The sequence below is a fragment of the Gopherus flavomarginatus genome, chromosome 20, assembly GCF_025201925.1.
Source record: "Gopherus flavomarginatus isolate rGopFla2 chromosome 20, rGopFla2.mat.asm, whole genome shotgun sequence".
In the NCBI taxonomy this organism is placed as follows: Eukaryota; Metazoa; Chordata; order Testudines; family Testudinidae; genus Gopherus; species Gopherus flavomarginatus.
The window spans coordinates 25,596,243-25,623,470 of record NC_066636.1 but is presented as its reverse complement, the minus strand read 5'-3'; the positions used below and the strand labels follow the sequence as shown (position 1 = coordinate 25,623,470).

General features: G+C 41.9%; 1 protein-coding gene across 2 annotated transcripts in view; it reads right to left on the bottom strand.

The window, feature by feature from the left end:
• Positions 1–232: 232 nt before the first annotated feature.
• SYT11 (synaptotagmin 11) overlaps positions 233–27,228 on the bottom strand; it is a 37,323-nt gene continuing 10,327 nt past the window's right edge. For both annotated transcript variants that reach the window (XM_050930098.1, XM_050930099.1), the window contains exons 2-4: positions 12,950–13,773; positions 7,104–7,224; positions 233–3,316 (exon numbers count right to left, since the gene is read on the bottom strand). In XM_050930098.1, the coding sequence (XP_050786055.1) occupies positions 3,006–3,316; positions 7,104–7,224; positions 12,950–13,773 (1,256 nt within the window). In that variant the 3' untranslated portion in view covers positions 233–3,005. The remainder of the gene's footprint in view (positions 3,317–7,103; positions 7,225–12,949; positions 13,774–27,228) is intronic.

Sequence of the window (27,228 nt, the reverse complement as noted above, 5' to 3'; positions counted from 1 at the left end):
ATATGCAGTGAAGGGACAAGTAGATTTCTTTAATTTGGTTTCTGCATTTGATGTTGCTCAGCTATTACTTTGATGTGTTTCTTGTACATGAGCTGCTGCTTTCTATGAAACATAACAGGTTATGGCAGGACCACAAATTTTAGAAATTAATTCTTAAAGATAGTTGGTATAGTTATGTTTTTAAATACATTTGTATTCTTCTGATTTCTACAAATGGCCCACAGTCAGTAGCTATTTAAAGTGAATCAATCTTTATTTGCACACTCAATGTGCGTTAACAAATTCAACATACAAGATAGCATTACATATTGTAGATTAGCATACAGTATTATGCAGTTTCACACATTTCATGTTAGGTTTTTTTTGCTTTTTAACTTTTTTTTTTTTTACCACAAAGTTGTAACTGTCCAAGTTAATTTTACAACAGAAGACACAAGGTAAAGAAAAAACACATCTGGGAGATGCCACGGTAAGGCAGCTGTCAGTAACTGTCAGTTTTACACCAAAGAAAAATTATCTGCACATCATCAGTTTCCCATTATTCCTGAGGAGTAATGGAGCTATTCACATCTGCCCAATAAGCCGAAGTTTAGTTACCCTGAGCACTTTTCCTTGACAAGATGTTAATCTTTCCTTTTTCAACTAAGGAATCGGAATAAGGAGATGATCTAGGCTTAAGTATACTTTTCACATTGAAGACAAAAAGGGAACTTTTTAGTTACTTTTGAATGGAATGTACACAAGTAATCATATTTATAGTGGGGGAAGAATATGGAAGGAATAGTGACAGATCCTAACCTTTAACAATCATATTGCTCAGTGCAAAAACCAGGATTTAAATAGATCTACACCAGCTTCCAGAGGAAAATCTGTTCTTCTGTTCATGGCTGAGCACCACTAATAGAGTAAGAGCTACCAAGGAATTAAGACAAAGATCAAAATCTACTGTAACCTCAAGCAGGAATCATTTTCAAGATTGAGATGTCCTGGTAAGTCATATGGGGAAGCTCACACTGTATTTACTTCACTGCAAGACTTAGAAATATTGAGAGGACTTCAGTCTCAGTGTCACTATTAGTCCCAGAGCCATTAACAGCCACAGCTAAACTGAAACATTCTCTTGAAAAGGTTCCTACAAGCAACAAAAGCTGTCAGTGGAAAGTTGAATCTTTCCACTAAGACAGCTTGTCAGAAATTGCTGCTGAGACATTAATGGGTGGTAAAACTTAGGTTATTTGTCAACCCAACAGCAGTTGCTCTGTTATGGCTGGAGAGGAAACTGGAGACTAAGACATGCTGTTGTTCTGCTTTCAATAGTAAGAACATTGTGAGTATTATGTTTTTCCAACAGGGCTCTAAAAGTCAGTGGTCTCAAGTACTGTAAACAGATAAATGAACTTTTAAAAATGTCTTATGATACATTATTTACATTCCACAGGGCACAACAGTGGCTGCATGGAAGCAACAAAACGAATACTGAAAACTTGTAGTCTTCTGTGTGCCTTTCTGCCCACTCAATTCTTCTTTGTTTTTAATGTGTAGCATTTAAAAATAACAAATTCAAATCCTGGCAGAGGAGCTGTTTAGTAGGTCTCTTGTCATAATTGTTTATGATCCGCTTGCCAATAATGTTTAAAATAAAAATTGACTTGTTATAGGAAGCCAAATCAGATTACTTTGTCAAGATATTATCATCTTGTACAAAAGTTTAGCCAAGTGTTTTTACAGTGAGATCTAGTGCAACTGCTTCCACCCTTTGTTTTCTTTTACAGAAATTGGGTCCATGTCCTTCTGTACAAAGAAGTTGTTGACTATTTAGGCAAATGACCTACAAAGTGCTACAAGTCACAGTTATCTAGTAATGTTTTTAAATTCCAAAGATGACAGTAAGCAAATTCTAATTATTGGAAGCCAAAAATGTAAGGATAGTTCAGAATGCTTTGTACTTCAAGAGTTTAATTTATTTATGTTTTGAGAAGACAGTTTATTTTTCTCAATATAAATTAAGTCTAATGCTTTGAATACTGGCTATTATAGAAACAAATGGTAAAATAGTATATCTAATATAATCTCAAATCAAATGTGGAGGAGGCTGTATCATTAATTATTCGATTATATTCGTTAAAAGCCTTTCTCTAGCATAAAGTTTCCTGTCTAATTTCAGATTTCACTGCCAATCTAGAAGACGATAATGCTCAGTTAGAATTCAAAATCCTTTTAGAGAATTCGCCTCAGTCGCCCTAAAATGAATCATACACATTTAGTTTATAATGTTCTGTATGGACCCTTTATACATACATACATAGAGTTGAATAAAATACAGTTTGTGCTCTGTGGGAATTTGGGATGCACCAAATATTTATCCTGAACTAAGTCCCGTATGGCAAAAGCAAAGTGATCAGGTTGCTAGCATTTTCAATTTAGATGTTTATACCTTCAAGCATGACTTTATAGCTCTATAGCAAATACATCACAAAGGGAAATACCAGGTTAGAACGCATTTTTCTTAAAAGGAGAGAGCCTTACTTGTACTTCTTTGAACTATTGCTGAATTCTAAACCTTCATATATGGAAATGCAGTTATTGCTTCCAAATCAAAGGACAGAACAGCAAGAATCTATGGGCAGATGAACTAATAAGAAACTAGAGGTTAAACAGCAGAATTCAGAAACTTTGGGAAAAGCCTAATAAAGAGAGGGCAGTTGTGGTGAATACCAGCAAAGACAGTTCGGCACAAACACAACTTCCATAGTAACAGATATTAAAATCTGCAACTTGATATTGGTAAGTTACACTAATTTTAGTTTGTATTAGGCATGCAATAGCGTGATTACACTTATATATTTGTGGTATTTGTAAATTGAATGCTTTTTTTAGAATTTTAGTGCCCTGCAAAATCACATCACTTGAGAACCAATCAGCTGCATCTTACAAAAGTTTAGTTCTATGACTAAAACACGGTTTAAGTCTGTTCTATGAGCCAGCACCCACTGCTGCAGCCTCTGCTAGTATTCGCTCAGGCTGTGCCATTTGGCAATCTGCTTTCGGGGATTTTCGCACACCTCTCGCCAGTGTTCCACGCCTCCAGTGGTGATGCTGTGTGCTCCCAAAATCAGCCGACCTACCACCTCATTTTTTGTGGTGCGGTCGAAGTCGATGACTAGAAATTCAGTGCTGATGTCAGGAAGGAGATCCACAGGGATATCATAAATGAAGGATTCATTGAAGATGGGATTCAAAGTACACTTCTTCACATGGGTCTTCTTTTTTGCTATGCGTTTTCTGCCATAATAAACGTTCACCTTAACATAGGGGTCTGCCAGAGGGGGGAAAAAAGCAAACCAATAACACAGCCTAATAATACTCTGGAATAGTATGTCTAAGAGGTCAAGAATGAATTAAAGATTAGACATCGCAGCACCCCATAGCTCCCTACACACTGGCTGCCCTCCAACCGTAAACCACTTTCATTAAAAGGCAAACCATAACCATGGAAATCAGAGAATCTGAACAGAAATAGAAGTTCATCCCCCCATAAATATCTGAGAGTGTTTGTTTAAATCCCTGGTTCCCTTAAAGGTGAAGAACCAAAGTGATCAAGAATTCTCCAAGTGAAAAACTTCGTTAAAAGAGATCTATTCAGGGAGGAAAAACATTTTTTAAAAAAAAAGGGAAGTTTGTGCCCTTCCAGGCCTTCTTTATACTGGGTAAAGAACAACCTTTTTTGCTTCTAACTTCCTACTTCCCAGTCTCCCCACAATCAAAAATTATTTTATTATTTTGAGAGGGAAAAATGCTTATTGTCCTTGTCACTGGCAGTCTCCATGGCAGACTGGAGTAGAAGCTCTCTCATGCCTTATTTAGAAGGATAGGGAAGATTTGAATCTTTAGTTTCATAGATTTTTAAAGCCAGGAAGGACCATTAAATCATATAGCCTGATCCCTTCAGTAATAAGGCTATAGAATTTCACCTAGTTACCCCTGTAGTAAGCCCAATAATTCATGTCTGACTAAAGCATATCTTCCAGAAAGGCATCCAGTCTTGATTTTGAAGACCTCAGGAGAAGGAAAATCTGCATTTCTCTTGGTTGATTTTTCTAATGGTTAATTTATCTTCATTACACATTTGTACCCTATTTCTAATTTGAAAATTCAGCTGGCATTAACTTTCAGATAGTAGTTCTTGTTATGCCTTTCTCTGCTAGTTGAAGGAACCCTTTACTAACTCATGTTTTCTCCCTGTGAAGATACCTATATACTGTAATTAAGTAACAGCTTGATCTTCTTTTGATAAACTAAACAGATTGAGCTTTCCAAGTCTCTCATGGTAAGACAGTTTTTCCATCCCTCAAGTCATTCTTGTAGCTCTTCTCTGCACCCTCTCCAATTTTTCAACATTTTAAAAATGTGGACACCAGAACTAGTTGCAATATTTACGTGTGCGCAGGGGTGTCTCTCTCCAATGCTGCATACAGAGGTAAAATCACCTCCCTAATCCTACTCATTACTCCACTGTTTTTAAATAAAAGGATCACATTAGCCCTTTTTGCCACAGCATCACTCTGGGAGCTCAGGTTCAGTTGTTCGTCCACTATGCCCTTAACTATTTTTCAGTCACTGGCTTTCAGGATTCAATTGCCCCATTCTGTATGTATGGCCTGCATTTTTTTCCCCCATGTGACATTGCATTTGACTGTTTTAAAATACATTGAATTTGACTTAGTCCAGCTTATCAAACAGTCCAGATTGTTCTAACTATTGTGTCATTAACATAGGTCTTTGGTATCTACAGACTTATCAACAGTAATTTTTATTTAAATACTTAAAATAATCATTAGTGTTCAGCTAGAACAGATGGCTGCAGAACTCCACTAGGAATACCCCATTTTGCTGACTCCTCATTAACTACTTTTTGAGAGTTGTAGGCCAGTTGCTAAGCCCTTTAACATGCTTTGATGTGTATATGCTGTTTTTAAAATCAGAATGTCATGCAGTAGTAAGTCAAGTGCTTTCTATGACCCATGGACCTCTTAAAGCCAACTCTGACGCAGTTATAGAAATTTCATGAGGTTGGTATTTACGTTCTAGTTCACCAAAGAATGTAATGTGAGATCTCAAATGAAACCAAGTGTCCTTCTGGTATTAATATTGTTCTGAAACGTATGTACAGGCACTATAGCGACAATGTGGGTGCAGTAATCTTTTAAAGTTAAGAAGTTGGGCCAATAAAAGATTACCTCACCTACCTTGTGTGGCTCATATCCTGGGGCCCACACTACTACAGAAACACTGAGTATACAGATACTATGTAAAGCATCATGGATATATACTGGAAAATATGTTTTTAATGTTTGTATCTCAAGATATTAGTCACCAGCAAAGGTGAAAAACATGTTTTCCTCCAAACAGGAGGTAAGAAATGTTTTTCTGTCAGGATATAAATTACGCATTGTAAGCTAACACAATGGATGCCTGTTAACATATGAAGAGATGAAATCAAAAGGGAAGCAGCCCCCAGGAAAAACAAGACGTGTGGTTATTTTGGCTATGAGCTAAGACAATGAATGTTGGGGGTAAAGCTAGGAAGTAAAGAAGACATCCCTTCATCCTTGATTTAGGAAGTAAACAGACAGCATGTTTACATTCATAAAAATGGGATCTTAGCCAAAGTTGGTTTAAAATGCTGCGGAGGATTCTAGGTGAGATAAACTTCTTTAGACGGGAGGTTAACCTGGTAGTTAAGCTTAGTCTCTAGAAAGTATTATGATCTTATTTTATATGCAACCATTTGTTTCTAATATTTTTACTCACTATCACTTGAATCTTTGATAGTAAACTTACTCTTGTTTTCACTATACCTATAGCTAGCTAAGTGCTGTGATGTTAAGTGAAGTGCTGATCCTAAGTGGAATTTTACAAGCTGGTATGGTCTGTTCCTTTGAGAATAGCGGACCTGGTAGTTCTGTGAGTAGCTAGTGTCAGGAGCTAGATATCACAGGGGAATGCTTCAAAGGGACTTGGGGAATTAGATGGATATAGTGTTAAACTGCAAGGCAAAGTAAGGGCTGTCATAGCCCTGAGAAGAGTGCTTGCCTAGCTAACAGGCTGGCAGTGTTAGGAAACTGACACCCAGTTAAGAACAAGCATAATTCTCTCATGCTGGAGGCATGGGGAAACAAAGTAATTCACAGCTCTAGGCACCCCGAGAACTGTCACTTACAAAAGTCTAAATGTATTATATCTACAGTTAAACCTTTCTCTACTAAACTTATCTAATCAAAGAATGGAATGTTTGTTTGGAAAGACCTATTTTCCATAAAACCATGTTGACTGGCAATAATTATATTCCTATACTTTAATTCTTTATTTATTGAATCTTTTTAGTTTTTCCTGGGATTGATATCAGACTAACTGGCCTCTAATTACCTAGGGTCATCCCATTTGCCCTCTTTTACTACAGGCACGATTTTAGCACTCTCATTGTCTTCTGGATTCAGAGGGATCCTCACTCAACTCTTCTAGGACCCTGGGTGCAAATTATCTAGGCCTGCCAACTTTATCCCTAGTAGATGCTCTCTCCAATCCTCCTTGGACTGGGAAAAAAAAAAAAAAAGTTAATCCTCATGCAATATGAAAACATCATCCTGTTCCTTTCCAAATACCAAACAAATATTTATTAAACGCTTCTGCCTTTTCTGCACCTCCATCTAGCCCCCCTACCTGAACCCTTTGTCTTGTATTTTCATCCCCAGCAAGCACTTTGGTTTTTGTTCATACTGTAAGTAGAAGTGTGACACACGCTAACATGAAGGTAGAGCAGCCCTTCTTTGCATTGACACACACACAGCATGCCATGTTAAGTTGTTCTCTATTGTGCCTGTGTGTGGTAAATTTTTACCATTGCACTGACTTCAAGGCATTAAATGGAAGAACAAACACTTCAGATCTAGCTGATGAGTTAACCAAGAAACAAATGATCAGTAAATATAGTGTAAATTAACACTCCATTTCACAGCATTCCCTTTGTTTTTACAGGGAAAAACAAACTATGCATCAGGTGGAGGGCAGTAAACTATTAATAGGCTGGAGAAAATAGCTTCTACCTGAGAGGCCAGTGATATCCATTTTCGGCAAATGTCTAGCTTTCAGCACCACAACAGTCATTCTCTGTGCAACAGGCTGGTAAGACAGTGAAACTTGCAGCTCTCCTCTGCTAATGCATTTCTGTGGAAAAGAAGCAGATACAACTGAGAAGACCTAGGAGGTAATGAACAGGTGCCAGGAGGTCACGACCACATTACCCTTCCCATATTGCTAAATGAGAAGGCCTGACCTGGCCTGAGCTAGATGGGAGGGAGATCCCCAGGGGCTGTCTCACAATGGAAAAAATGAGAATCACTGCCTCAGAGGTTGGCTTGTGAAAAGAAAACAATGACCAGATTAGGATCAATATTTGTAATTATGTGGGAATATGAGGCTCCTATTGGAAAAGCTTTTGAAAGTACCAATTTTCAGCTAGAATTGGGGGATGTGAACTCAGTATTTACAGTCACGTCAGTGCCAGCCTTTCTACCAGGAGGTACTGTAGAAAGAGAGGAGCAGGAACACTGCCTGCAGGAATTTCACAGATACAGCAATCCCAAGAGATGAAACTACTGTTATATGTGTTCATTTTATATCAGACACACAAGGTGGACCAGCTTCTGTTAGTGAGAGACACCCTAAGCTCAAAAGCTTATGTTTACACTTGCAGAGTTTTTGCACTGTAAGTTTCACTGGTGATAGGGAACCGGTGGAAGTAAAGGGCTGGTTTGTGTACTCACTCAATTCCTCAGGTGTCTGAAAATGTTTACACTACCAGCACTTCCATCACCAGAGCAGCACTGTAAGGCAGCTCTCCCACAGTGCAGCTCTCCCGATAGGTCTTGTGGGAAGGACGAGGTGAACAGAAGGCATTCTGGGTCCCTGCTCAGTGCCCTGGGCTGCCCTGCTTCATGTCTCAGGAGCCCCATTACTTCCTGGTTTCTTCATGGCATATTTTTTTTTAACCTCCTGCTGTTTGGCTGCTTTCCCCGCCACATCTACAGACCAAGGGAAAGGGAGCTTCAAATGTCCCCTGGCTTACAGGGGGAGGGGCAGACATCCAAGTGTCAGAGTAGTGGAGATGCTGGCCAGAGTGGTCGCTTTTGGAACTGTGGGATATCCTCTGGAGGCCAAAAGGTGTTTACACTGCTAGAACATGTCTTCACTTTCATAACAGTGCAAAAAGAACAACAGTAAGAGCTGTATGCCTCTCGTGAAGGTGGTTTTCTTTTTGCGGTCAAACTTTTGAGTTTGACTGCAAAAAGTCATTAATAAGTGTAGACGCTCTGGCGGTTTTAGTGCAAAAAAGGGACTTTTTGCACTTTAAATGGTAAGTGTAGACCAGGGGTCAGCAACCTTTCAGCAGTGGTGTGCCTAGTCTTCATGTATACACTCTTTAAGGCTTCGCATGCCGTTAATACATTTTAATGTTTTTTAGAAGGTCTCTCTAAGTTTATAAACATATAACAGTAGCTTGGTTATATGTAAAGTAAACAAGGTTTTCAAAATGTTTCAAAGCTTTATTTAAAATTAAATTAAAATGCAGATCTTATTAGTTTAGTGTGATCCTTGCCCTTCCTTTTCCTTGCTGAGTTTTCCAGCGTCTGGTGGCACGTATTTGGATACTTTAAGCTGCACACAGGCTTCTGAGTGATCAGTTGATAACCAGGTGGCAGGAGGTCAGTGGCTGGAACCCCAGATCGGCAGCTGAGGTGAGTTGAGCTGACAGCTTGTAGGGCTGAGCAGGGCTGGAAGCCTGGACCCTGTCTGATAGGGGGCCTGTGCAGGAACTCCAACTGGAAGCAAGGTCAGTGGGGCTGCGGTGGGGACCCCGGCTGGCAAGGGGCCAGCAGCTGGAACCCCAGAGCGGCAGCAGGCTGAGCAGGTCAGCCCACCCAGCTCAGGGAGTTCAGGGGTTTCAGGGGTGGGCTGAGTGTCTCCGCCTGTCCCTGCTCTGGGGTTTCAGCCGCCGGATCCTGCCAGCCAGGATCTCAGCCCACTGCCAGCCTGGGGTTCCTTCACCCAGGCCAGCAGCGGGCGCTGAGTGGGACTGGCAGCAGGACCCCAGCTGGTAAGGGGCCAAGAGCGGGAACCCCAGAGCACTAGTGGGCTGAGCGGCTCAGTCCGTCGCCACTCTGGGGTTTCCACCGCCAGCTCCTGCCAGCTGGGGTCACAGCCCGCTGCCAGTCTGGGGTTCCTTCCCCCAGGCCAGCAGCGGGTGCTGAGTGGGACCAGCGGCAGCACCCCAGCTGGCCAGGGGCCAGCAGCGGGAACCCCAGAGCGGCAGCGGGCCAAATGGCTCAGCCCGCCCCACGTGCCGAACGGCTCAGTCTGCCCAGCGTGCCATCAAATATCGGCTCGCATGCCACTTTTGGCACGCATGCCATAGGTTGCTGACCCCTGGTGTAGACATACTCTAACACAGAGCTCTTCTTGAGGTCTGGGAAACATACTCAGTGTGTCTCAGTTAAATACAAGGTAGAACAGAAGGTTTTGCATAAATAGTTAACACACATTTCAAGTAGCAGAGGGGTAGCCGTGTTAGTCTGGATCTGTAAGAGCAGCAAAGAATCCTGTGGCACCTTATAGACTAACAGACGTTTTGGAGCATGAGCTTTCATGGGTGAATACCCACTTCGTCACATGCATCTAACGAAGTGGGTAGTCACCCACGAAAGCTCATGCTCCAAAACGTATGTTAGTCTATAAGGTGCCACAGGATTCTTTGCTGCTTTCACATATTTCAAGGGACCATTCAAGGTGAAATGGCCTGTTAACACCACTCAAGTCATGGAGGGAGGGAGGGAGGGAGGAGAAGGCAGCTGGCTGGAGATGGAGGGGATTAGTGCGTTATAGTATTTCCCAGAGCTGATGAAGAACTGTGTATGCTCAAAAGCTTGTCTCTCTCACCAGCGGAAGTTGGTCCAATAAAAGAGCCACCTTGCCTCTGTAATATTCTGGGACCAACACAGATAAATAAAACTGCAGTGTTGTTGTATCTCAGAGGCAGTACTCAAAGCAGGGATTATAACTGCCCAGACAATGTTTGTTTTGTACATTAGTGCATACAGTCATGATACAATGCACTGTAACTGCAAAATGTGAAATCTAGTACCAAAGCCCCGACTAATGTGTCAACTATTTGATTCATATGAAAAGTCAGTCTCTCTTAGGGATTATGCATTCTTTTAACCACATTTGTTCACCAACATCAGCATTAACAATTAAACAGAAACATGAACAATTATATGCAGAAATAATATCTACTTCATTTAAAATTTCCATTTACCCCACGTTCTGATCCTGTATACTCTAGCAAGCCTACAACATCCTATAATTCTGATAACTTGCTTTTACCATATTTCAGTTCAGAGCTAATGTGTACCTCAAAAGCAGTTGGAAGAATTTCTGAACTCCAACAGAATGAGATTTTATATTACCAGATGTAATTCCCATTTCCCAAATACCAGTTAGAAAGCTGTCTAATAATGGTGTCAGATTATAATGATGGCAGTTGCCATAGATCAACATTTTTTTTATTTGTACAATTTTAATTGTTTTTGCCATACAAAACACTGTAAACACTTCTGGGAAGAAAATTATAAATATACATTCTGCAATATAATTGTTGCTTAGTAATTCTATGTTAGGCCATGTCTACATCTAAAATTTTGCAGTGCTGGTTGTTACAGCTGTATTAGTACAGCTGTATAGGGCCAGCGCTGCAGAGTGGCCACACTTACAGCAACCAGCGCTGCAAGTGGTGTTAGATGTGGCCACACTGCAGCGCTGTTGGGCGGCTTCAAGGGGGGTTCGGGGAACGCGAGAGCAAACCGCGGCGAAGCTGGTCTCCTTTCCCGGTTTGCTCTCGCGTTCCCCGAGCAAGCAGGTCTCCTTCCCTGAGGTTTGCTGGGTGGTTCCAGGAACGCGAGAGCAAACCGGGAAAGGAGACCAGCTTCGCCGCGGTTTGCTCTCTCGTTCCCCGAACCCCGAGCAAGTAGGTCTCCTTCCCTGCGGTTTGCTGGGTGGTTCGGGGAACGCGAGAGCAAACCCGGGAAAGGAGACCAGCTTCGCCGCGGTTTGCTCTCGCGTTCCCCGAACAAGCAGGTCTCCTTCCCTGCGGTTTGCAGGGTGGTTCCGGGAACGCGAGAGCAAACCGCGGCGAAGCTGGTCTCCTTTCCCGGTTTGCTCTCGCGTTCCCGGAACCACCCAGCAAACCGCAGGGAAGGAGACCTGCTTGCTCGGGGTTCGGGGAACGAGAGAGCAAACCGCGGCGAAGCTGGTCTCCTTTCCCGGTTTGCTCTCGCGTTCCCGGAACCACCCAGCAAACCTCAGGGAAGGAGACCTGCTTGCTCGGGGTTCGGGGAACGCGAGAGCAAACCGGGGAAGGAGACCAGCTTGATTACCAGAGGCTTCCTCAGGTATGCTGGGATACCTGCTTATTCCACGGAGGTCAAGAAAAGCGCTGGTAAGTGTCTATATTTGATTACCAGCGCTGGATCCTCTACACCCGAGACAAAACGGGAGTACGGCCAGCGCTGCAAACAGGGAGTTGCAGCGCTGGTGGTGCCCTGCAGATGTGTACACCTCCTAAGTTGCAGCGCTGTAACTCCCTCACCAGCGCTGCAACTTTCTGATGTAGACAAGCCCTTAGACCCTGAGTTTAATTCCCAGCTCAGCCACAGGCTTTTGTTACCACTGTGGCCACTGTAACCTATCTTTATGTGCCTCTCTCCCTCATCTATACAATGAGGATGACGATAATCCCTTTATCTTGTCTATTTAGATTAATTCCTGGGTGTGGGGACTGTTTCTTACTATGTGTTTTCACAGGGCCTAACACAATGGGGCCCTGATCTTAGCTGAAGGCTTCAGAGGCTATTGTAATAAAAAATATTAATGTGAAGGATATGCAGAATATAAAAATCAGGTAGGAATGTTTAATAGCCATGGAATAATTAAATTTTAAATACAGAGTCCCATGTTACACATTCACTTCTGGAGCACTATAGTACTTTTCTCTACTATCATTTTAAAATCTTGACCTTTAGTAGATTTAGAGTACTTGTCCCAGTATGTGAATTACAGTGATTTTCTAGGTGCCGAAAAGTTAGGCGTGGTGACATTAAGCATCACAATGCCTAAACTCCTTTTGTGCATTCAGGCCCCAGTGAGTTAAAGATAAAATGTATAACAAGAAATCAATACTAAACTACTTTCAATTTAGAAATGTACAAGAAAACAAATCAATGTGTATTAAAATTTCCTTACTCAAGTATGCTTTATTTCTAATTTTGCATGACAGGTACTAAACAAAAACGGAAAATAAAGCATTAACCTGTAATTAGAAAAGAGACATATATACACAGCAGCAAATTACAAGTGTCAACCAGCATTTACAGACTCTGTTAAAAATTCTCTCCTGGCTGATGTGGTCCACACTTTACTGTTTTGGTTCTAGTGACATGCTGCGATTCACTTTTGCAGCAGTGACACCTAGCTGTTTGAAACACTGAGGTTTAAATGAAATGATTATCAGGTACTAAATACAAGAGGAGACAAGTACTTCTGGGGGTATTTGACTCTGGAACCATTTACATAGTGACTTTTGGACAAGGGCCCAGAACATAAATAACCTGGGATCTAATCCTGTAAGCCTTTCTGTTACAATTTCTCCCAGTGACGTCAATGGGACTAGTACAGGTAAGAACTACTCACATGAATAAGGGTTTGCTATATTCCTGGTTCCCAGATGTTTTGCGTTCCCTGTGCCAAGAAAACTCAGCCTGATTGGGGATCAGCTTAAATAGGTCAAGCATAGCATGTGAAGTGTGTCTCCAAACTCAGAGAGAGAGAGGTTACTTACTTGTATGTTCCTTTTGATGATCTCCCGGGTGAGCTGGACCTTTCCAGTGCTTGGATCCACTCCAGCGAGGGGCACCATGACTTCTCCAATCACATCATCTCGAGAGAAGCGATCAAAGCTCAACACCAGGAAGTGAAGTACCAAATCCTGGAGCTGGCTGTAGGGAATCCCATAGAAGGTAAAGGTCTCATCAAAGACAGGGTCCAGGGTCTTGCGCAACACACGAGTCTTCACTCGATGCCTTTTGTCTGGAAGGATCGTCATCTTGATGTAGGGGTCAGAGCCCTGAGTCTGCTCATCCATCACTGGCAGCCCATGGGCCTCTTGAATGGTCACCACTAATGCTTTTTTGGGGAAATTGTAGTCCACTGAGAGAGTCAGTGTTCCCAGCAGGACATGCTCTTCTGGGGAAGATGGGGAGGAGATTTTGCTCCCACCTGGAGTGATGCTTTGATCTGGACTTAGTTCATCTCCGTAATCCACTTTTATTGGGAGCTGGTCAATACACAGGGCTGCATTCATCCCATTTGGTGCCTTCTCAGAGCCCACTAAACCAGCTTCTGCAGCATCTACCAAAAGGTTTCCTCTTCCAGTCTCCTTGACAGTGCCGTTCTTGTCTCTGCGGATCCGGATAATCTTCTTCTTGTTACTCAAGGTCTCCGGATAGATACTAATGCCTTTCAGCATGTGAATGAATTTGTAAGGGGGGGTTTTGTGCTTTTTTTCTGCTTGCTGGTGGCAGCATGTCCACACAAACACTGTTACTGAGACAGACACCACAAGGACCGTGGCACCAATAAGTCCTGCCACAATCGGAGGCACATCTGTAAAGGAGACAAAACAATTAGGGATGAGATACTCATCCTAAGGGACTATGTTCATACAGCACTTAAAAAAAGCATGTTATGCTAATTAAAATATCCGCTACACCTCGTACAACCAATGAACCTCTCAAGTAAATATGGTCTATGTATTACTCAAAGATCTTAGTGACAGAAATTCCTTTGGAGCTTGACATTTATTTCTCTAAAATTGTTCTTTTCCATGAGGGAGTCAGTTCCCCACACTTATAGATGCCCTAGGTTTTGCTTAATAACATCTTCAAATTTTTATTGCCTTATCCTCTCAAATCAATTTTGTATGCCATCACCATCACTGTCAGCATTGCTCTAGTAAAAGTGTTTACTAGGGAACTACAGTTTCATGGGCCATAAGAGGTGCTCTCACACTTTATAGCTTCTTTAAGAATAGTACTTGTTTCTATTTTAATATCAGCAGTTGAGTAATAAGTAGTTACACTATTTAGAATCCAGAGTTATGTCACACTTAAGTAATTTTAAATATTAAACAGTTTGGCCCTAAAATAATTAACTGTTAGGACTATAACCTCCCACTTCTTCAGATACTTGAATCTCAGACACTGCTATAGATTTTGGAGACTGGCAATTGTAATTTTGTATATATTAAAAATTTACAAAACTTGTTTCCATTTATATAAGGATTTTCATCCTGAAGAATCCCATAGCATTTTATGAGCCTTACAGAGTACATATAGAGGAATCACTTCATTGATCACTAAATGCAACTGTTTCTGGGGTGGAAAGTGGTAGCTGGTAAGAGTGCATGTTGACGCTAGACAAGAGTGTAAGGTAGGAAGTGTAGTATTTCATAAAAGTCAACCTGCTAGGAGAATTTTAGTTAGTCTCACCACTTGGTTAAAATCTAACATCTCTCCTTTTGAAAAGAGTGTCATGTGATATGAAATGCCCACAAGTGTGTCTCATCCAAAAGTTTATTTCTATGTTAACCATTCCCATTTATGGATAATGAATTTCTCTGCTTCCACACCTTTCTCAGTGTCATTACCTGTTGTCTTCCATATTTTGGTAGACTGGCAGCTGCACCCAAAGGATGGGACACACAACCTCCCAGGTTATTGAATATTCCAGATCTTACCCAAATACATGCTACAGCCAATTCTTATTAACTAAAATTTATTAAAAAACAAGCCAGAGTATGGTTAAAAGATTAATATACATACAGACATGAGTTCAATTCTTAAGATTCAGATTCATAGCAGAGATGGTGAATTTTGTAGTTGCAAAGAGTTCTTTCAAAAATAGCCCATAGGTTATAGTCCAATGTTTATATTTCAGGGTGATCCAGGGCTTGGCTACACTGGAGAGTTGCAGCGCTGGTAGTGGGTTTACAGTGCTGCAACTTAGTAACTGTCCACACCTGCAAGGCACATCCAGAGCTGCAACTCCCTGGCTGCAGCGCTGGCTGTACACCTGGTCTGCTTGGGGTGTAACGATTGCAGCGCTGCTCATCAAGAGTGGCCACCAAAAGCGCTGTTGTTGGCCTCCAGGGTATTAGGAGGTATCCCAGAATTCCTGTCCACAACAAACCAGAAGAATGGCTGAACTCCGAGCTCCCCGGAGCTACTTATCTAAAAAACAAATACAGCTGCTCTTTGCTCCAGCAAGTGAGCAGAGGCAGGGGAATTGCTTTGGAATGTTCACAGCAGTTTGCTTGAGGAGAGAGGGGAATCCGTGTTGTGCAGCTGCTTATGTGGTCTGAAGGCTATTTAGGAGTGCATAATTTGCATTTAGTGAATAAGAGAGGGGTGGGGGAAGGGGTCAAAACTTTTAAAATGATTGAAGGTAGGTGTTGTGTATCTTCCAGTCCTTAGAACTTGCAAGGCAGGGAGCTGAGAACAGTGTCAGCTCCAAAAATCCACTCTCTCAGGGTATGGCTACACTTGAAATTTCGGAGCGCTGCCGTGGCAGCGCTTTGAAGTGTGAGTGTGGTCGGAGCCCCAGTGCTGGGAGAGAGGTCTCCCAGCGCTGCACGTAAACCACATCCTCTACGGGTGTAGCTTGCAGCGCTGGGAGCCACGCTCCCAGCGCTGTGGCACTGTTTACACTTGAGGCTTTACAGCGCTGTATCTTGCAGCGCTCAGAGGGGATTTTTTTCACACCCCTGAGTGTCAAAGTTGCAGCACTGTAAAGTGCCAGTGTAGCCAAGGCCTTGGTCTCCCCCGTGCTCCCTGTCACACTCCACCCCACCCCCCCGTTTTGAAAAGCACGTTACAGCCGCTTGAACGCTGGGATAGCTGCCCACAATGCACCACTCCCAACAGCGCTGCAAATGTGGCCACACTGCAGAGCTGGTAGCTGTCAATGTGGCCAAACTGCAGCGCTTTCCCTACACAGCTGTACGAAGACAGCTGTAACTCCCAGCGCTGTACAACTGTAAGTGTAGCCATACCCCCAGTTAGAACTGGAATCTCAGTCCTTATGGCCTAAGCTTCCACTGTATGAAGCCTCAAGCAGATCTGAGATGAACAGGATCAGGACCCAAGGATCTTTTATACAATTTCATGTCCTCTTTGACAAGTTGGAGTTCCTCCAAGAACAAAAAATAATTAGGATGACTTTGAAGGAGGTCCATTACCAGTACTTGGCTACATAATTAACATAAGGCAATTTGATTGTTCCTTCACAATTCACAGATGACTTGCTATACATTTCAAAGAGAGAGGAGGTGTTTACAATTCATTTAAATGCTAGGATGTTCTTTGATCTCTGAATGATCAGAATACAGCATAGACAGGGGACTGTTGATTACATTGTTGACCATTACCCAGGTCATCACACCCTCAACGTGAGACTGTGTGGAAGGGAGAAATTAAAGCTCCTGGATACAACTTAAGGACCTTTCAACATTGATATGTGCTGTGTTTACACTGAATTCTTAGTAAGGCCAAATTATTGAGGCGTGTTTTGGCCCAAGTTAGAACCTTAGTCCATGCTTTGTGTAACACTTGTGATTCCAGGGTTTAGTCTAGGTGTTGACTTAAAATAGCCATTAATGTTCTTCAGAGAGCACTTACTCTGGCATTCAGCCATGAAGGCTGTGAGGTGTTGTATCTCAGTTTCCCTTTTTTTGCACAGCACATTAGGTCCACAGTGTCTTTTCTCCTGTGTACAGTTTCAAGATTAGATACAGGCATTAACTGTGAAATATCAGTATCATAAGGCCTTTTAACAAAGTGTGTTCTTATGTATCACTCTTAACATGTTCAAGGGTTTTTCCAAAAGATTAGGCACACTGTACATTTTTACAGTTTTTGGTATTAGCCAACATGTTAGTTACAATTTATTAGCAATAATATTAACATTAGTTCTATCATGTGCACCTTTGCAATCATTTTTGTCATACCAAGCCTTTTGTTTAGACAAATCATTTGTTAGGTTAGCTTGTTCAATATCCCTTTTGAACCTAAGGCCTTGTCTACACTGGCACTTTACAGTGCTGCAGCTTACTCGCTCGGGTATGAAAAAACACACCCCTGAGCGCAGCAAGTTACAGCGCTGCAAAGCGCCAGTGTAAACAGTGCCCCAGCGCTGGCAGCGCAGCTCCCAGCACTGCAAGCTAATCCCCACGGGGAGATGGAGTACCTGCAGCGCTGGGAGAGCTCTCTTCCAGTGCTGGCGCCGCGACCACACTCGCACTTCAAAGCGCTGCCGCGGCAGTGCTCCCGCGACAGCGCTTTGGAGTTTCGAGTGTAGTCAAGCCCTTAGTAGCTTTTTCTTTACTTTAGGATTTTTCTTAACATTGGATGTCAGTTTAACCACTTCTTTGAAGCTTTAGTATTTGAGAGATGAGGGAGGCAAGTTTGTAAGGACGTTTTGCTTTTTAAGAGTTAGCTTGCTTTTCTTTTTTTTTCTTCTCAGCTAGAAAACTTGTATGGACATCATTCCTTAAAGAGACCCAACCATTTTCTATCAGTATGTCTTAACTACAGTTCTCCTGCTTTTCACCAAGCAATTTCTGCATCCACAACGTATCAGATGCACTAGAGCAGTGTTTCTCAGTTTTATATTGGTGACTCTTTTCACACAGCAAGCCTGTGAGTGTGACCCCCTTTATAATTTAAAACACTTCTTTTTATATTTAACACTATTACAAATGCTGGAGGTGAAGTGGTGTTTGGGGGTGGAGGCTGACAGCTCACGCCCCCCCATGTAATAACCTTGTGACCCTCCTGAGGGGGTCACGACCCCCAGTTTGAGAACCCCTACACTAGAGCTTACTAAGAAATGACATGACAAATCCAAAGTATCTATGGGTCTATTCATAAGGCTGCTCTGCTGTGTAAAACCAGGAATACAGACTCTTTCTTCAACCTGAGACACAGACTGTTTGTTCACTTTCACTAAGGAAGCCTCCTTTAAGCTATTCACAGTAGATTTTTCCAAAGCAAATTCAGTGGATTCATTTTCATTTGAAAGACTTTGGCCATTAGGCACCAACAGACTTTCCTCAGAAGAGAGACTGTTTACTATCAACAATGGCCCATTAAGAGTCAGTGGAAACAATTTCTTTTCATAGACTACACCAAGAAATTCCTTTCCTTCTGCAATATCATGCATTGCAACAGATTCTTTCTGAGCTTTATTTATGTCCAGAGCTGACTTTGGCACAACAGACAAATCACCAACCTCCTTGCATCCAGAATCACCTCTGGCCCATCAGGAGGATTCTTACACAATCCCCTTTCAGGTAAACTGCTAGACTTCATAGTCCAAAGATTAAAAGCATTCTCTTCCTTGTTCAAAGTTTCCACACTGTCAGTGGGTAACATAGTTAAATCACCTTCATGCTTTCCTTGTGCCCTGGCTATATCAACCTGATCAGACAAGGTTGTCATATCTTTACGCAGCAACACACTAGCAACAGGCAAAATAAAAGCACCAGAATCGCTTGGTTTCTGGGAGCTACTTATGACATTAACTGGATGCAACCTAGTTATAATGTCATTATCCCTCGCAGACACAAATTTAGGACCACTTCCTTCCTGGGCTTTAGTTGTATCCAGAATCAACTCCAAGTTAAATAATAAATTTTCAGCCATCATAGGCTGACAGGCTTCTTCTGTTTGCTTTACAGACAGAACTAGAGAGACACTGTTTCTCAGCAGGCATGCTGCTATTCAAAACAGACAATTGGAGATATCGTTCTCTTTGTCTCAGCACCCATGGCTGATTTCAGACACATACCCAGACAGTGATGACAGCTTCCTTATCAGGCAAGTTGCCACTCCCAACAGATAAACTGCTATTCTCCATAGATAAGAGTCTAATTACACTGAGCTGCTTTAAACAAATAATCTCCCTTTTCAGGCTCACTTTCACAAACTTCACTTGCTGACAATTCATCACTTACCAAGACTGTACCCTTTCCTTCCTCAGTTAGGGCTTTAATCTGATCACCAGCTCTAGAGAAACATTTCCCTGAGCCTTATCTAATAGCAGATTTACTTCTGAGATATCAGACACTCAGAAATTTCTTCCACATACACACTGCCTTCTTGCACAAACAGCTATCTTCATCAGACAAGCATTTGGAAAAACACTCCATAGGCAAGTCTTTGCCCTCTAATAGGCACAGGTTCAGGATTATTTCTTTCCTGTGACTGATTTATATCAACCTGATTGAACAAAGTTTTAATATCATTCCCAATCAAAAGATCCTTAGGCAATAACTGTCCTTCACCATCTATAACTTCATATTTAACATTTAATTCAAGGTAGATTTTGGTTAAAGGCACACTTACAGTAAACTCAGAGGATTACAATATTCACACACTGGTCTGGTAAGTAATCTTCCTCTTTGACAAAATCTGCTTTAACAAGAGTGATGTTAGTAGCTGTAACTTGCCCTAAATAGCTTTTACCATTGACTTTTACATTCTCTGCACAAGTTATGGGGTTACCTTCACCTGAGGTCACAGAAAAATCATTTACATAAAAGGTGGCAGTGTTGGGGTATATTTGGTTACATACAGAAAACTGCTTAGAGTCAAACAACATAGTTACAAACTGGATAGACTCTATCCCCATCTTTGTTGTTGAGAGGAGCTGGCTTTTCAGGATAAGTTCCTGTTGTTCCTTTATTCTCTTGAGTTGGACCTTAAGTCTGTTCACTTTTGCCTTAGCTTTTAGTTCCTGCAATCAAATATATGCCATTCTCTGTTCATGTTCAAAACACAGGTGTTCTCTTTCCATATCAATTATTTTTTGCCTTTCCAGAAACTGAAGATATGCCATTCTTTGTTCAAACTTCTGCTGGTTTCTCACTCCAAGCATTTTCACTGGGTCTTGCTTCCTTATCACTGGTAATTAACAGATTTTCAATTCCTGCTCTGGGGCTTTTTTCTTAAAAGACAACCCCCTCTGTGAGCACAATTCTTCCAGGCTTTTTCTGTCAGGATCATGGGTCACTCACTGTAACTGATTTTCCCTTAAACTCTCCAATATCCAATATTAATTTTTGACAAGTGTATGGTTCTGATCCAAAAACCCAATTAACCTGTGGTAATGTGTATCGTAGCACAACTACACCACTGTGGCCAGGGTCCCAGTGGGGGCCAGCTGTGATCACTCAGGGTGAACTGCAAAGAATGGGGCAAACAATTCCCAAAAAGCTGGTGGCTACTCCAATACTCAGATTTACCAAGCCAGCACAAAACAGCTTCTTTATTACCTTACTGGTTACTCAGAAGTCCAAACAACACAGTTCCCTTAAAATGATCCAGCCTCAGGCCTCCATCCAGGTACCTAAGTCAAATATGATGATTTCTGAAAATCTATTTCATCATATCAAATAAAAGGTTCTGCCAATCCCAAAGGATCGGACACATTACCTCTCAGGTTATTGAATAGTCCAGATCTTACCCAAATACACGCTACAACCTATTCTTATTAGCAAAACTAAAATTTATTAAAAAACGAGAGAGTATGGTTAAAAGAGCAATATACATACAGACATGAGTTCAGTTCTTAAAATTCAGATTCATAGCAGAGATGGTGAGCTTTGTAGCTGCAAAGAGTTCTTTAAGAAATAGTCCATAGGTTATAGTCCAATGTTTATATTTCAGGGTGATCCAGCTAGAACTGGGATCTCAGTCCTTAATGGCCTAAGCTTCCAGTGTATGAAGCCTCAAGCAGATCTGAGATGAACAGGATCAGGACCCAAGGATCTTTTATACAATTTCATGTCCTCATTGACAAGCTGGAGTTCTTCCGGGAACAAAAGATAATTAAGATGACTTTGAAGGAGGTCCATCACGGGTACTTGGCTATAGAATTAACATAAGGCAATTTGCTTGTTCCTCCACCATTCGCAGATGATTTGCTATACATTTCAAAGAGAGATGAATACAGAGAGATCCCATGCTTACAATTATTTTAAATGCTAGGGTGTTCTTTTGATATCTGGATGATCAGAATACAGCATAGACAGGGACTGTTGATTACATTGTTGCCCATTATCCATATACATGCAAATATTCAAAAACATAACCATTACCTCCCCACATGTCTTTAAGGATCCAGCTTGAGTCGTTTATTTTGCAGGATGTTTAACCCTTTTTAGCCATGTGTCACACCATCATTACCACCAGTTCAGCTCCACCAATGGAAGCAATGGTGAAAGCATTAAAGTAGACAGGGTTCCAGGTGGCTTCTGGTGATTTAAACACTGAGTTTGTCTGTCTTTGCTCAGAGCAGGCCTCAAGTTTAAAAAAAAAAAGAAAAGTTTATTTGCAATTACTAAAATATAAAATATTCTAAAATACAGGAAATTGCACTTGCTAGTCTAAAATTTGCCAGGAGGGTGATGACCCACTATTTATTTGCCTCCTTATTTTTGCTTTCCTAGCTACAGGCCTGTGTGATTTTAATAGTGCATGGGATTGCAATATGTGTCACAATCTTTGGGGTCCATTCTATGAAATTTATTAATGGTTTATGCAGGATAGTGTTCTACTCCATGGTGGAAGCTTACCATGGATCCTCCAGGAACTAAAAAGAGTAAGGGAGTAATTATAAGGGTGTGATTTACCCCAGAGATTGTAAACAACTCCAAAGAAACACCACCCCCATGGGTGTTTGAATATACTGATTGAAACTTGATTTTTCCAGAGATTTTGACAAAGAGAGGGCTTTCGGTATAAAAAGCTGATACATGGCTGTCTTTTGATTTGGCAAACAGACAGGACTCACTTGTGGAAGGTTTGGATGGCCCTTGACTTACTAGAACTTTGATGGATGGCTAGCTTTTAGCATGCATATAGGAACCTTTATTTTTTAATGGCTTCCATGTACTGTTTTTGACCTATGTAGAAATGTGTTTGCTTGGAAGAATGGTGTGTTGTCACTGGTAAAAACACTAATTGTCTTCTGAGATAAAATAACATATGGGCTGGACATTAGGCAGAGGGGCTTGCCAGGGATATAACTGTGCAAGGCGGGGAGATTTGCAGCCTTAAACCCCGCCTCCCTGGTCAGAAGGGAGTGAGACAAGGGTTACAGCCCACAGAAAGGTGACAGCTGAATACCAGAGATCTGACTGGGCACTTCTGAAGTAGACCACAGAGGGGAATAGAAGTATAGTTACCCTGAAACTGTGGCACTAATAAAAAATTTTTACATTCAGGGTTGTGAAAAATAGACATTTTTGTTAGAGGTATAAAAGAAAAGACTAATGATATCCCCCTGTGGTTCCTGTGCCTTCAAAGATTCTCTTGAAGTTTGATGGATTTTGGGAAATTGTGTTGTCTTGGACTCTGGTTTTCTTCTGCATTAAGATCTGCATGCACTGAGATTGACTGACGGGGAAGCCCAAGGTCTTGTCTGCATAAAACAGCAGTCTGAAGTCCCAGCAGACACACTACCTCCATCTGCACTTGAGATTTGCATTATTACAAGCAAACAGTTTGGCTGAACTTTGTTACTTTTCATAGTGCATCTCATCTAGTGTAATGCTGTTCAGAGTGTCTGAACCCTCCAGTCATTGCAGTAGCAGACATTGCGGTTGCCTATCACCAAGGATCCTAGTTTTCTGTGATACAAAAACCAAAATTCTCCGATAAAAAACATTAAAATCCACATTTTTTCACAATGAAAATTAAATGCTAAACTGTAGTTACTCTAGCCACGCTATATACACGTATTACTTGAACACACTGTTTTATTGATATATTTACAATTTTCAAGCTGACAGCCCAAGCCCTGCCCATTCTCCTGATTATTTGACCTGCCCCCGTTCCCAATTAGATCAGATAATCGAGGTCCCATTCTATGTTTTTATTTTTCACAAAATGTAAAAACTAATGATTCTCTTTAAAAACGCAGATTCTGTGTTTTTCTCTGGCAAACAGGCTGGGATCCTAGAGATCTATCACACCACACTAAGAAGTTGCATTTTGATAGCTCATGACAGCCCAGGTTGATGGTTTTCTTTACAAACAAAAAGGGCTGGAGACTTTTTTATGAAAGTTGACATTTTGTAGTAGAAGATGGCCACCTAAAAAATGCTAGCTTGCCAAGTTGCTCTATGCCTAACTTGAGCCCTAGAAGCTGCAGTAGCTCAGAAGAGGGTACAGCAGCCATTGCAGTGTGATCACTAAAAAGGTTGCAAGAGGATTGTGGAACTGCAAGGAGGGCCCATTACAACCTCACAGCTAAAATTCACCACAAATCATGGTAGCAACAGTGAAAGCTGTAGACAGGGCTCAAGCATTTTTACCAGTCTGTTGTCCTAACCCACTCAGAGGCAGACAACATGGTGGTAAAAAACACTTGAGTCCTTTCTAAATTACAGCTTCTAACAGTGGAGAATTATATCTAAATTGTCCAGCGTAGATGAAGCCAAAAGATGCAGTGATTCAGTGCAGGGTGCAACAGTGTGACCCTGACTCCAATTAAGTACAATTAGAAGAGTGCTGACAGTATTTGTGGATTGTTGTAAATACTTGTGTGTGGACAGACAGTGTGTTACAATTGTAGTAAGTGTTGTTTTTCTAGTGTAGAGCTAACTTCTGGGAGGGTTTTCAAAGGTAAGAATCTCTGTGTGGTTGTAAAGAGAAGGGCTAGAGAAAAATGAAACTACTGAAGGTGGAATCAAGCATCTATTTTTGGAGAGGTGGGGGGAGTTATCTGAACAGATCATCTGACCTGGTTTCAGGGGGTGAAAGTAATTTACAGGATTTACCGGTACTGCCGGAGTCCTGAGGGGGGCGTGGCCTCATCCAGAAGAGGCGTGGCCTCAATGGGAAGAGGTGGTGCCTCTCGAGATTTAAAGGCCCTGCGGCACTGGCTGTGGCTGGGAGCTCCAGGGCCTTTAAACGAACCCGGGGCTCCCAGCTGCAGAGGTGGCTGGGAGCCCCCTAGGGTTCAGGGGCAAATTAAAGGGCCCGGGGCTTGGGCCACCGTGGAGCTCCGGGCCCTTTAAATCCCCACCGCAGCTCTGGCTGCCGGAGCCGCGGGCAGGATTTAAAGGGCTCTGGGCTGCCCGCAGCCGCGGGAGCTCTGAGCCCTTTAAATCCGGCCCCAGCCACCGGAGCTGCGGGTGGGATTCAAAGGGCTCTGGCTGCCTGCTGCAGCAGGGAGCCCAGAGCCCTTTAAATCTCCGCTGTGGAAGCCAGTGCGGTCCGGCACGGTGTACTGGCTCTTGCCAGCACACTCACAGACTTTTTAGGGTCAGAAGGGACCAATATGATCATCTAGTCTGACCTCCTGCATAAAGCAGGCCACAGAATCCTACCCATCCACTTCTATAACAAACTCCTAACCTACGTCTGAGTTATTGAAGTCTTCAAATTGTGGTTTGAAGACCTCAAGCTGCAGAGAATCCACCAGCAAGTGACCCATGCCCCACACTGCAGAGGAAGGCGAAAAACCTCCAGGGTCTCTGCCAATCTGCCCCGGAGGAAAATTCCTTCCCGACCCCAAATATGGCAATCAGCTAAACCCTGAGCATGTCGGCAAGACTCACCAGCCAGCACTCAGGAAAGAATTCTCTGCAGTAACTCAGATCCCATCCCATCACAGACCACTGGGCATACTTACCTGCTGATAATCAAAGATCAGTTGCCAAAATTAAGCTATCCCATCATACCATCCCTTCCATAAGTTTATCAAGCTTAGTCTTAAAGCCAGATATGTCTTTTGCCCCCACTACTCCCCTTGGAAGGCTGTTCCAGAACTTCACTCCTCTAATGGTTAGAAACCTTTGTCTAATTTCAAGTCTAAACTTCCTAGTGTCCAGTTTATACCCATTTGTTCTTGTGTCTACACTGGTACTAAGCTTAAATAATTCCTCTCTCTCCCTAATATTAATCCCTCTGATATATTTATAAAGAGCAAGCATATCCCCCCTCAACCACCTTTTGGTTAGGCTAAACAAGCCAAGCTCTTTGAGTCTCCTTTCATAAGACAGGTTTTCCATTACTCGGATCATCCTAGTAGCCCGTCTCTGAACCTGTTCCAGTTTGAATTCATCCTTCTTAAACATGGGAGACCAGAACTGCACACAGTATTCCAGATGAGGTCTCACCAGTGCCTTATATAATGGTGCTAACACCTCCTTATCTTTGCTGGAAATACCTTGCCTGATGCATCCTAAAACCGCATTAGCTTTTTTAACAGCCATATCACATTGGCGGCTTATAGTCATCCTGTGATCAACCAATACTCCAAGGTCCTTCTCCTCTGTTGCTTCCAACTGATGTGTCCCCAATTTATAACTAAAATTCTTATTATTAATCCCTAAATGCATGACCTTGCACTTTTCACTATTAAATTTCATCCTATTACTATTACTCCAGTTTACAAGGTCATCCAGATCTTCCTGTATGATATCCCGGTCCTTCTCTGTGTTAGCAATACCTCCCAGCTTAGGGTCATCCGCAAACTTTATTAGCACATTCCTGCTTTTTGTGCCAAGGTCAGTAATAAAAAGGTTAAATAAGATTGGTCCCAAAACTGACCCTTGAGGAACTCCACTAGTAACCTCCTTCCAGCCTGACAGTTCACCCTTCAGTACGACCCGTTGGAGTCTCCCCTTTAACCAGTTCCTTATCCCCTTTTGACTTTCATATTCATCCCCATCTTTTCCAATTTAACTAATAATTCCCCATGTGGAACAGTGTCAAATGCCTTACTGAAATCGAGGTAAATTAGATCTACTGCATTTCCTTTGTCTAAATAATCTGTCACCTTCTCAAAGAAGGAGATCAGGTTGGTTTGGCATGATCTACCTTTTGTAAAACCATGTTGTAATTTGTCCCAATTACCATTAACCTCAATGTCCTTAACTACTTTATCCTTCAGAATTTTTTCCAAGACCTTACATACTATAGATGTCAAACTAACAGGCCTATAGTTACTCGGATCACTTTTTTTCCCTTTCTTAAAGATAGGAACTATGTTAGCAATTCTCCAGTCGTACGGTACAACCCCTGAGTTTACCGATTCATTAAAAATTTTTGCTAATGGGCTTGCAATTTCATGTGCCAGTTCCTTTAATATTCTTTAATATATGGATACTGGACCGGACCGGACTGGCTTACTTTCACCTCTGCCTGGTTTAGCTTCACCCATCATTGTTCATTACGGTTTGCTGTTTCTCAAATCCCCATTATAATTCAACTGAATGATGAGAGGAAAGCTTTCAATCCCATCTTTCTTCCTCCCTGGCCTACAACATGTCAGAGACCTCCATAAACTACTTCCTTAATAAAATAAAACACCAGAAATCAGCCTGATCTCTGCATTATTACAATCTTAGTTAGTGATGGGCAGCACAGTCTTAAAAAACTAACTTTTTGTACTGACTTTCATTCAACACCAGGGGTTCTCAAACTAGGGGTCAGGACCCCACCGAGGATCGTGAGGTTATTACATGGAGGGTCATGAGCTGTCAGCCTCTACCCCAAACCCTGCTTTGCCTTCAGCATTTATAATAGTGTTATAAATTAAAAACACTTTTTTATATATTTAAGGGGGGGTCACATTCAGCGGCTTGCTATGCAAAAGGGGTCACCAGTACACAAGTATGAGAATCACTGTTCTACACCAGCCACAGCAGCTAGACCCAATATTTTAACAACGCAACTTTGAAAGTGGTAAATTGGAAAGGTATTTGACATCTTGGATTTTTCATTTTATCATCTTTAAATGCTCTTTGGTCTTAAGAAGGATGATGTCATTTGATAGTTAGCCGAACTGCAACAGATTAACATTTATTGAGCTGAGTGAAAACCTTGAATTCTTTCAGGATGCCAATATCTGTATCCTATTCACTGATTTGTCCCTATTGTTAGAAAAAAAATTCTTCTTGGACTGGAACTAAAACACGACTTCCCAAAGGTAACTGACCCGAGAGATGATAAATTGGCCTCAGATCCCATGATCTGTGACTAGAATAAC